This window comes from Thalassophryne amazonica, chromosome 5 (assembly GCF_902500255.1).
Source record: "Thalassophryne amazonica chromosome 5, fThaAma1.1, whole genome shotgun sequence".
In the NCBI taxonomy this organism is placed as follows: domain Eukaryota; kingdom Metazoa; phylum Chordata; class Actinopteri; order Batrachoidiformes; family Batrachoididae; genus Thalassophryne; species Thalassophryne amazonica.
Window position 1 is genome coordinate 3,341,404 of NC_047107.1, and position 12,713 is coordinate 3,354,116.

Here is a 12,713-nt window from a genome sequence, read left to right on the forward strand (position 1 = left end):
TATCGTCCACCTGGTCGTTACTGTGAGTTTCTCTGTGAATTTTCAGACCTTTTGTCTGACTTAGTGCTTAGCTCAGATAAGATAATTATAGTGGGCGATTTTAACATCCACACAGATGCTGAGAATGACAGCCTCAACACTGCATTTAATCTATTATTAGACTCTATTGGCTTTGCTCAAAAAGTAAATGAGTCCACCCACCACTTTAATCATATCTTAGATCTTGTTCTGACTTATGGTATGGAAATAGAAGACTTAACAGTATTCCCTGAAAACTCCCTGCTGTCTGATCATTTCTTAATAACATTTACATTTACTCTGATGGACTACCCAGCAGTGGGGAATAAGTTTCATTACACTAGAAGTCTTTCAGAAAGCGCTGTAACTAGGTTTAAGGATATGATTCCTTCTTTATGTTCTCTAATGCCATATACCAACACAGTGCAGAGTAGCTACCTAAACTCTGTAAGGGAGATAGAGTATCTCGTCAATAGTTTTACATCCTCATTGAAGACAACTTTGGATGGTGTAGCTCCTCTGAAAAAGAGAGCTTTAAATCAGAAGTGCCTGACTCCGTGGTATAACTCACAAACTCGCAGCTTAAAGCAGATAACCCGTAAGTTGGAGAGGAAATGGCATCTCACTAATTTAGAAGATCTTCACTTAGCCTGGAAAAAGAGTCTGTTGCTCTATAAAAAAGCCCTCCGTAAAGCTAGGACATCTTTCTACTCATCACTAATTGAAGAAAATAAGAACAACCCCAGGTTTCTTTTCAGCACTGTAGCCAGGCTGACAAAGAGTCAGAGCTCTATTGAGCTGAGTATTCCATTAACTTTAACTAGTAATGACTTCATGACTTTCTTTGCTAACAAAATTTTAACTATTAGAGAAAAAATTACTCATAACCATCCCAAAGACGTATCGTTATCTTTGGCTGCTTTCAGTGATGCCGGTATTTGGTTAGACTCTTTCTCTCCGATTGTTCTGTCTGAGTTATTTTCATTAGTTACTTCATCCAAACCATCAACATGTTTATTAGACCCCATTCCTACCAGGCTGCTCAAGGAAGCCCTACCATTATTTAATGCTTCGATCTTAAATATGATCAATCTATCTTTGTTAGTTGGCTATGTACCACAGGCTTTTAAGGTGGCAGTAATTAAACCATTACTTAAAAAGCCATCACTTGACCCAGCTATCTTAGCTAATTATAGGCCAATCTCCAACCTTCCTTTTCTCTCAAAAATTCTTGAAAGGGTAGTTGTAAAACAGCTAACTGATCATCTGCAGAGGAATGGTCTATTTGAAGAGTTTCAGTCAGGTTTTAGAATTCATCATAGTACAGAAACAGCATTAGTGAAGGTTACAAATGATCTTATGGCCTCAGACAGTGGACTCGTCTCTGTGCTTGTTCTGTTGGACCTCAGTGCTGCTTTTGATACTGTTGACCATAAAATTTTATTACAGAGATTAGAGCATGCTATAGGTATTAAAGGCACTGCGCTGCGGTGGTTTGAATCATATTTGTCTAATAGATTACAATTTGTTCATGTAAATGGGGAATCTTCTTCACAGACTAAAGTTAATTATGGAGTTCCACAAGGTTCTGTGCTAGGACCAATTTTATTCACTTTATACATGCTTCCCTTAGGCAGTATTATTAGACGGCATTGCTTAAATTTTCATTGTTACGCAGATGATACCCAGCTTTATCTATCCATGAAGCCAGAGGACACACACCAATTAGCTAAACTGCAGGATTGTCTTACAGACATAAAGACATGGATGACCTCTAATTTCCTGCTTTTAAACTCAGATAAAACTGAAGTTATTGTACTTGGCCCCACAAATCTTAGAAACATGGTGTCTAACCAGATCCTTACTCTGGATGGCATTACCCTGACCTCTAGTAATACTGTGAGAAATCTTGGAGTCATTTTTGATCAGGATATGTCATTCAAAGCGCATATTAAACAAATATGTAGGACTGCTTTTTTGCATTTACGCAATATCTCTAAAATCAGAAAGGTCTTGTCTCAGAGTGATGCTGAAAAACTAATTAATGCATTTATTTCCTCTAGGCTGGACTATTGTAATTCATTATTATCAGGTTGTCCTAAAAGTTCCCTAAAAAGCCTTCAGTTAATTCAAAATGCTGCAGCTAGAGTACTGACGGGGACTAGAAGGAGAGAGCATATCTCACCCATATTGTCCTCTCTTCATTGGCTTCCTGTTAATTCTAGAATAGAATTTAAAATTCTTCTTCTTACTTATAAGGTTTTGAATAATCAGGTCCCATCTTATCTTAGGGACCTCGTAGTACCATATCACCCCAATAGAGCGCTTCGCTCTCAGACTGCAGGCTTACTTGTAGTTCCTAGGGTTTGTAAGAGTAGAATGGGAGGCAGAGCCTTCAGCTTTCAGGCTCCTCTCCTGTGGAACCAGCTCCCAATTCAGATCAGGGAGACAGACACCCTCTCTACTTTTAAGATTAGGCTTAAAACTTTCCTTTTTGCTAAAGCTTATAGTTAGGGCTGGATCAGGTGACCCTGAACCATCCCTTAGTTATGCTGGTATAGACGTAGACTGCTGGGGGGTTCCCATGATGCACTGTTTCTTTCTCTTTTTGCTCTGTATGCACCACTCTGCATTTAATCATTAGTGATCGATCTCTGCTCCCCTCCACAGCATGTCTTTTTCCTGGTTCTCTCCCTCAGCCCCAACCAGTCCCAGCAGAAGACTGCCCCTCCCTGAGCCTGGTTCTGCTGGAGGTTTCTTCCTGTTAAAAGGGAGTTTTTCCTTCCCACTGTAGCCAAGTGCTTGCTCACAGGGGGGTCGTTTTGACCGTTGGGGTTTTACATAATTATTGTATGGCCTTGCCTTACAATATAAAGCGCCTTGGGGCAACTGTTTGTTGTGATTTGGCGCTATATAAAAAAATTGATTGATTGATTGATTGATTGATTGATGTTCCTGTGATGTTTTGGTGAGGTTCAGGTTATGTTCAGGTGATTTTGTTTTTTTTTGTTTTTTTTTGTGAGGTTTGGCTGATCTTCTGGTGATGTTCAGGTGGAGTTTCAGTTGATGTTCAGGTGGAGTTTCAGTTGATGTTTTGGTGACATTCTGGTGACGTTCTATGGATGTTTTAGTGAAGTTCAGTTGATGTTTTGGTGACATTCATGTTCAGGTGATGTTTTGGTGAGGTTCAGGTGATGTTCTGGTGATGTTTTGGTGATATTCAAGTAATGTTCTGTGGTTGTTTTGGTGAGGTTCAGGTGATGCTGTGGTGAGCTTCTGGTGATGTTTTGGTGACATTCCATTGATGTTCTATGGATGTTTTGGTGAAGTTCAGGTGATGTTTTGGTGACATTCATGTGATGTTCTGGGGATGTTGAGGTGATGTTGTGGTGAGGTTCAGGTGAAGTTCAGGTGATGTTGTGGTGAGGTTCTGGTGATGTTCAGGTGAGGTTCTGGTGATGTTTTTGTGAGGTTCTGGGGATGTTTTGGTGATTTTCTAGTGATGTTTTAGTGATGTTCAGGTGATGTTTTAGTGACGTTCAGGTGATTTGGTGACTTTCTGTGAGTTTCTGGTGAGATTCAGGTGATGTTTTGGTGATATTCAAGTAATGTTCTGTGGTTGTTTTAGTGATGTTCAGGTGATGTTCTGGTGATGTTTTGGTGACATTCATGTGATGTTCTGGGGATGTTGAGGTGATGTTGTGGTGACGTTCAGGTGATGTTTTGGTGATGTTCAGGTGCTGTTGTGGGGATTTTCAGGTGATGTTTTGGTGACGTTCTGGTGATGTTCAGGTGAGGTTCTGGTGATGTTTTAGTTAGGGTCTGGAGATGTTTTGGTGACGTTCTCGTGATGTTTTAGTGATGTTCAGGTGATGTTTTGGTGATATTCACGTGAGTTTCTGGTGAGGTTCTGGTGATGTTCAGGTGGTGTTTTGGTGACATTCAGGTGAGGTTCTGGTGATGTTTTAGTGAGGGTCTGGGGATTTTTGGTGATGTTCTCGTGATGTTTTAGTGATGTTCAGGTGATGTTTTGATGACATTCACGTGAGTTTCTGGTGAGGTTCTGGTGATGTTTTGGTGAGGTTCAGTTGATGTTTTAGTGAGGTTAAGGTGATTTTCTAGGCATGTCTGGGTGAGGTTCAGGTGATGTTCTGGCGATGTTTTTGTGGTGGTGTTTTGGTGAGGTTCTGGTGATGTTTTGGTAAGGTTCAGGTGATTTTCTCATGATGATTTGGTGATGTTTTTGTGATGTTCTGGGGATGTTGTGGTGCGCTTCAGTTGATGTTTTGATGAGGCTCAGGTGATGTTTTGATGATTTTCAAGTGATGTTCTGTGGTTGTTTTTGTGGGGTTCAGTTGAAGGTTCCAGTGATGTTCTGGGTATGTTCAGGTGATTTTTTTGATGAGGGTCAGGTGATGTTCAGGTGATGCTGTGGTGAGGTTCTGTTGATGTTCAGGTGATGATTTGGTAAGGTTCAGGTGATTTTCTCATGATGATCAGGTGATGCTGTGGTGAGGTTCTTGTGATGTTCTGGGGATGTTGTGGTGATTTTCAAGTGATGTTCTGTGGTTGTTTTGGTGGGTTCATGTGAAGATTCCGGTGATGTTCTGGGTATGTTCAGGTGATTTTTTTGATGAGGGTCAGGTGATGTTCAGGTGATGCTGTGGTGAGGTTCTGTTGATGTTCAGGTAATGTTTTGGTGACGTTCCATTGATGTTATATGGATATTTTGGTGACATTTTTGGCTACATATTTTGGTGTTTTGGTGACATTCATGTGATGGTGAGGTGACGTTCAGGTGGTGTTCTGGCAATTTTCAGGTGATGTTCTGGGGATCTACAGGTGAGGTTCTGCTGATGTTTTCTTGCGTTTCTGGGGATGCTTTGGTGAGGTTCAGGTGATGTTTTGGTGAGGTTCAAGTGATTTGTTGATGTTGATGTTTAGGTGATGTTTTGGTGACATTCCATGATGTTCTATGGATGTTTTGGTGAGGTTTTGGTGACATTCATGTGATGTTCTGGGGATGTTGAGGTGATGTTGTGGTGACGTTCAGGTGATGTTTTGGTGACATTAAGGTGGTGTTCTGGGGATTTTCAGGTGATGTTTTGGTGACGTTCTGGTGATGTTCAGGTGATGTTTTAGTGAGGGTCTGGGGATGTTTTGGTAATGTTCAGGTGATGTTTTGGTGACATTCACGTGAGTTTCTGGTGAGGTTCTGGTGATGTTTTGGTCAGGTTTAGTTGATGTTTTCGTGAGGTTAAGGTGATTTTCTAGGCATGTCTGGGTGAGGTTCAGGTGATGTTCTGGCGATGTTCAGGTCATTTGGTGAGGTTCAGGGGATGTTCTGGTGTTGTTTTTGTGAGGTTCAGGTGATGTTCCCGTGGATGTTCAGGAGATTTGATGATGGTCTTGTGATGTTGTGGTGAGGTTCAGGTGAGGTTTCAGGTGAGGTCCTGGGCATGTTCCGGTGATGTTTTGGTGAGGTTCAGGTGATGTTCTGGTCCTTTGGTGAGGTTCAGGTGATGTTTTGGTGAGGTTCCGGTGATGATTTGGTGATGTTCAGGGGATGTTCTGGTGTTTTTGTGAGGTTCAGGTGATGTTCCCATGGATGTTCAGGAGATTTGATGATGGTCTCGTGATGTTGTGGTGAGGTTCAGGTGCTGTTCAGGTGAGGTTCTGGGCATGTGTCCGGTGATGTTTTGATGAGGTTCAGGTGATGTTTTGAAGAGGTTCAGGTGATGTTTTTGTGAAGTTCAGGTGATGTTCTGGTGATGTTTTGGTGGGGTTTCAGGTGATGTTTTGGCGATGTTCTGGTGATGTGCTGTGGATGTTTTAGTGAGGTTCAGGGTGTTTTTTTATCGTGATTTTTTTGGCGATGTTCAAGTGAAGAGGTATCATGATGTGCCCGTGAAGTTGAAATGTACAGGAAGTGATGAAGGATTCAAATGGAAATGTGCTGCCAAGTGAGGAGAGAGTTTTTCCTGCTGTGATGACCAGTAAAGGGATTGTGTGCTTTTGGTTTCTTATCTTTCTGTTTGGTGAATGGCTGACAAAGAAACCTGGCCCCAGGTTTTGGATGATTGCAGTGGACACATTAGTCTGGAGACTAATCCATAAGAGCAAGCAGGATTCCTCACCTGATCTGGACTGTGTCATGTCATGTCATGAACTTATTTGGAAAGGTCTGTTCTTTCTGTCTTTTAGATGTCCTGGTTTGGATCCAAGCCTTCTCCAAAGGGAACCATCCGACCCTCAGTCTCAGGTGTTCACTGAAGCTGAAGTTGAAACCACGAAGCAGGCAGCAGCAGTTTGTGTTTTTTTTTTTTTGGTGGAGGACTTTTTTTCAGCTCATAATGCTGCACACTGTCTCTGAGGGGATAAAGACTTATTTCTGATCAGTTGTTGAATTTAAAATGACAATGTTTAATCATCTTTAACCACACTATGCTTTAAAGTGTCTAATTTTTCCAATCTGAACCTCTGACAGTTTTGTTTGTCTTCAGGGTTTTGTAATAAAGCAACCACAATGTGCTGAAAAATAACTGCCTCTCATTCACGTCCATCCAGACATGCGGTGTCACAGTCCCTGAGACTGCAGGCGGTGGCTGCAGATGAACCTCAATGGTTTGCTCTTGACAAACTCGGATACCTCCACACTGGGATTTTCTTCTGTTTGTTGAACTCTATTATAATCAGAAGATTGTCTCGGACGGGTTAGACTTGAGGATTAATGGACAATAAACACCTTCATCCTTGTCCGGCGTCACCATGCAGTAAAACCTCAAATCCTGAGGGAGCTGAAGGGACACGGGGCTGATTGTGGTTCTCATGCAGACTGCTTGAGAACCTTAATGTGGTCTGTTTGGACATCACCTGTGTCTTACCTTCCTTTATGGTTGTAAATGAAGAAACATTCCATATTGATCTTGTGGACATGTTCAGTTGAATCCTGGTCCTGGAACTCTGCATGTCATGATGTCCAGAACCTGAATTTTCTTATTAAAGCTTTAACATTTGAAGACATGTTGAAGCAGTATTGTAGTTTTACTAAGTCCTGGCACTGAAAAAGTGGCTGTTTGTGGATTTAATGTTAAATCTACCATCCAAGGTCATCAGAACACCATTCGGTCAAAGTCTTTTTTTACAACCCCTGGCAATAATTATGGAATCACCGGCCTCGGGAGGATGTTCATTCAGTTGTTTAATTTTGTAGAAAAAAGCAGATCACAGACATGAAACAAAACTAAGTCATTTCAAATGGCAACTTTCTGGCTTTAAGAAACACTATAAGAAATCAGGAAAAATAATTGTGGCAGTCAGTAACGGTTACTTTTTTTAGACCAAGGCAGAGAGAAAAAAATATGGAATCACTCAATTCTGAGGAATAAATTATGGAATCACCCTGTAAATTTTCATCCCCCAAAACTAACACCTGCATCAAATCAGATCTGCTCGTTAGTCTACATCTAAAAAGGAGTGATCACACCTTGGAGAGCTGTTACACCAAGTGGACTGACATGAATCAAGGCTCCAACACGAGAGCCTGATTCTGTTTTTTTCTCTGTTTGAGGTGCGGCTCCATCCAGAGATGGGAGTGGGTGTTATTCTTATGCAGCCTCCCATCCTGGACACCAGCATGGACTCCCAGAATTTTCCTGTATATTTGTGTGTAGCATGGTCCAAGCAGAGGCCTCATGTCCTGATCTGGAGGACATGAGGTCTGGCCAGAGGTTTCAGTCCTTCTGGATGAAGCAGACGTGTGTATCCATATGACCACACTTGTTTTGGTATCTCTGTTGTGACGGCTGCATGCCAAGAGGGTGGAGTCTCTGCAGCATTATTAACATCCTGCTCTGAAATGTTTGTACATTCAGAGGTTAAGCCGTCTGCTTTTGTCTCTCCTACTGTCTTTGTGTGTTGGGACTTTGTTCATTTCAGTCACTCGTTGGGACGGGGATGTTTCTGGAATCCAGACAGTTGTGTCATTTTCTTCAAGTCAGTTTATTTACAAAATCACAACAAAAGTCACTCCAAGGCGCCTCACATAGGTATGATCTAACCTCACCAACCCCCTGAGCAAGCACCACAGTGGTAAGAACACAAACTCCATCTGGTGTTCTTGATGACGAAACCTCAAGCAGACCAGACTCAGAGGTGTGACTCCCTGTTTAGACCGTTCTAGCAGTTACAAGGCTTTTACAAAAAAAAAAAAAATCAAAGTCGGTTAGCAAAATGACTCAAGTCCATCTCCGAGCAAAGTCCACAGATTCAGTTCATGATTTCTTTTGAGTGTTACAGATGTGATCTGCTGAATCCAGGTAAGGTCGTGAGCAGTTCTTCAGGATGCCACTTCAACCTCTCCGGTCCTGGGCTCCCACATCCTGCGACAGCACCTCAGAACGGAGAGAAGAGAGGAGACTATCAGCTGGAGAGAACTGCACCTCAGCTTCAGTCCACCTGCTGTAACTACAGAGGCAATGCCTAGCAGCTAGCTCATGCTAACACCAATGTGTTAGTCATAGATGAGTCTTTAATGTGGACTTCACAGAGTGCTGTTTTGTCTCAGCAGGCAGACCCACAGAACAGGTGCAAGGCTCTGTGGCCTGCTGACTTCTTTTGAACCTTGGGGACAGTAATCCTGCATCCTCAGAACACAGAACACGTACATAAGGCTTAATGAGGTTGACCACATCAGGAGGTGCTAGTCCCATAAATGATTTTAAAATTCAGAGCTTGCAGAGACAAGCCAGTGAAGGAAGGCCCAAATCAGGTAATACGGTCCAACGTTCTGCTTCTCGTCAAAGTCCTAGGAGCGGTATTTGACCCAATTGGTGTCTTCTATGCTGGACTGTGGTAAGACGGTCAATAGGACACTGCAAGCCATCCAGTCTAGAAGAGATGAGGCATGACTCAGTGTCAGGATGAGACAAGTCCTCACTATAAGAGGGAAGAAAGCAGCGGAAGTGATTCTCTGGTGTAGGTCACAGGTCAGAGTGGGATCAAAGATCATCCTAAGGTTTCCTCACTTTATCACTGACGTATTACACGCGAGTCTAAACGAGCTGTTCAGACTGATGTCTGAGTTGACCATCTCGATCTTGTCAGAATTTAAAAGTAAGAAGTTACTAAACATCCAGTTTTTCATTGAAGGCAGATGATCCTCTGGGTCTTCGTGTGTGAGAGATTACCTGCCATTATGGGCATGTACATCTGACTCACCGTGAAAAGTAATCGCACAGGCTTGCAGTATTTGCTAAAGAGGTGCTGTATAGAGTGCGAAAAAGCAGGGAGCCTAAGACGGACTCGTGTGGAACCCTGTAGTTTATAGGAACAAGATTTAAGTAACATTGCTCTTAGGAGTGTCACAGTGCACATATTTGTGTTGAACCATACGGTGCACAGTGACAGTGCACAGAACTGTACAACACCACAGTGTGATTATACACACGTGTGTTTTCCTTAAGTTACCGACATTTTGCAAGTCGTGCTGCTGATGTCCGGACTATGTCGCTCTAGGTTCATTTTCTGTGCAGCAGGCGTGGTCAGCTCCGGCGGTCTGCTCTCTGTCACTCAAACACAAAACTGAACCAGCCATGTGAAAACAGGCGACCCGATTGTTCCATCCAGAAACTTTGGAAGCATAAATGGACTCGCGTAATTGACATTTCCCTCCAAAATAGGAACCTAAAAGCAAAACTGTACAGATATGCATTTGTGTTGAATCACTGTCCCCGGATGAGATCAGTTTGAATCGTTCCAGTTTAGGGCCCAGTCCCACTCGTGTTTCAGAAGATTTGCGTAGGAATTGTGCACAGGATTGGTTCATATTCACTAAACGTCTGCAATATCTGTGAAACATGCTTGTGTGAGTCGGCCGACAACCGCACACGTCCGCAATTATCCACAGAGGCACTTTTTTCCGTTGCCACAATTTTTCAGCTGCACAAAATTTGGCTGCGAATGACATCCGCCTTACATACTCCATACATACACAAACATAATCTATGCGCTGTATCTGCCATTATCCGCTGATATCCGCAACTGATGGGGATTTGCAGCTTGGGCTCATAGGGGTCGTTTTGACCGTGGGGTTTTTCTGTAATTATTGTATGGCTTTTGCCTTACAATATAAAGCGCCTTGGGGCAACTGTTGTTGTGATTTGGTGCTATATAAAAAATTGATTTTGATTTGAAAAATACCATGTAACTTTTATTGAATACTGTAAATCCTCCGAGTCATACACCCCAAAGCAATCTCCTACATGAAATTTTAAACATGACATTGAATGGTCTGGAAGTCTACTTTGCTTCCCAGCAAGGTTTAAGGCTGGGGATCCTACCTTATTTAAAAGTATATACATTAAAATCAAGACATGATTGTAAACCAGCATGAGGGGTTATTATAATCAACAACAGCCCTTCCCCTCCCAGATACAGAGGTAAAATGATCTGCTTGGGGGTTTAACCTTCCATTTTTCACACAGCATTTAAAATTTTTAAAAAATCAATAAATGCTTCACCATGTTTATTTAAACTTAAATCTAGTGCCACTCTATGGGAGATATAATCCATATCAATATAATCTTTCAAATCAGCAATACAGGCATTGAAGTCACCACAAATGTATACAAAATCATCCTCAAATGTGTACAACAATGACAACAAATGCCCAAAAAATAATTCAGCATTTCTTCCCCAGGTTGATGTTTCAGGGGACAAGTAACAGGAAATGATGACAAAGGAACACTGTAAAGTTTGGTTTTCAAAACGCAAACACAATATTCCATCAAACGCCTTAAACACAATAGTAACACAAAACTGGTCAAGAACAGAATTCCTTAAAAAAAAAACACACCACCCGAAGCCTTGACTGCTCTCCTGTGCGCAACACAGTTATGTACAAACCACGTACATCCACTAAATTCAGTGTTCTGACAAGACAAATGCGTCTCATTTAGTGAAACAAAATCAGGATCAACATAATATAGTAAAGCCATGGGCAGGTCACAGTTTGATTCTGTCCCTCCATTAATATTCCACTGGACTAAAGAAAAGTACGACTGGGTGCATATCCCTCACACTGTGCTCCTCCGGGGTTGACTCGCAGTGCGCTTGACCAAACGCCCCTTTGCAGCCACATAAAAGTCTTGAGCAGCTCCAGTCTCTCTTAAAAGATCCTAAAGTTTAACTGCGCCAGTCTTTCCGCATGAGATTTAGCCAAGGACAAAAAACCCTCTGATATCGCTCCTTATCTTTAAGGTTAGCTTTGCGTCGTAGCACAGCCACCTTTACCTGTGAATTTCTCCACTGTGAGATCATAAAGTCTTATCTTACCTCCACAACAGCAGCTCCACCTTCACCAGGCCTGGTTTAGTGCCTCGCGCGCGGATCTGCTCTACCATAGCTGGGGTGGGTACCGGGTTGCAGTCAAGGTCATCTCGTAGCCAAATCCAGTACTTTAGACATGAGATCCTCATTGTCCTCCTGTGGCAGGAACATTATAATGAGTGACACATGAGGATCAAATCCTGGTTTGAGACATTTATTGGCAAGTTGCGCCTCCATTCTCTCCATTCTTGCGCTCATTATCCTCACCTCCAGCTCCAAATTGTCTTGCAGTTCCTGCCCAGTTTTTTCCAAGTCCATCTTCATTTTATCTTGACTCTCTTTAGTCTCTCTTTAATTAGTCTCTCGTCACATCAGGTGACATCATTAACACACTGCTCCATCCCTGTCACATCAGGTGACATCATTAACACATGCTCCACTCATCCTGTCACATCAGGTGACATCATTAACACACTCCTCCACTCATCCTGTCACATCAAGTGACATCATTAACACACTCCTCCACTCAGCCTGTCACATCAGGTGACATCATTAACGCACTCCTCCACTCAGCCTGTCACATCAGGTGACATCATTAACACACTGCTCCACTCATCCTGTCACATCAGGTGACATCATTAACGCACTCCTCCACTCAGCCTGTCACATCAGGTGACATCATTATAGCTCCACTCATCCTGTCACATCAGGTGACATCATTAACACACTCCTCCACTCATCCTGTCACATCAGGTGACATCATTAACGCACTCCTCCACTCAGCCTGTCACATCAGGTGACATCATTAACGCTCCCTCACCACCTGTCACATCAGGTGACATCATTAACGCACTGCTCCACTCAGCCTGTCACATCAGGTGACATCATTAACGCACTCCACTCAGCCTGTCACATCAGGTGACATCATTAACGCACTGCTCCACTCAGCCTGTCACATCAGGTGACATCATTAACACACTGCTCCACTCAGCCTGTCACATCAGGTGACATCATTAACACACTCCCCGCTCAGCCTGTCACATCAGGTGACATCATTAACGCACTGCTCCACTCATCCTGTCACATCAGGTGACATCATTAACGCACTGCTCCACTCAGCCTGTCACATCAGGTGACATCATTAACACACTCCTCCACTCAGCCTGTCACATCAGGTGACATCATTAACGCACTGCACCCCTCATCCTCTCACATCAGGTGACATCATTAACACACTGCTCCACTCAGCCTGTCACATCAGGTGACATCATTAACGCACTGCTCCACTCATCCTCTCACATCAGGTGACATCATTAACCAACTCATCCTCTCACATCAGGTGACATCATAATGCACTGCTCCACTCA

The 12,713-nt window shown here is 42.8% G+C and overlaps 1 protein-coding gene across 1 annotated transcript in view; it reads left to right on the forward strand.

Annotated features, from left to right (window-relative positions):
- The window catches only part of golga1 (golgin A1), a 298,924-nt gene extending 292,082 nt beyond the window's left edge, over positions 1-6,842 (forward strand). The window contains exon 24 of the mRNA XM_034169655.1: positions 6,223-6,842. Coding sequence (XP_034025546.1) covers positions 6,223-6,291 — 69 coding nt within the window. The 3' untranslated portion in view covers positions 6,292-6,842. The remainder of the gene's footprint in view (positions 1-6,222) is intronic.
- Positions 6,843-12,713: the final 5,871 nt, after the last annotated feature.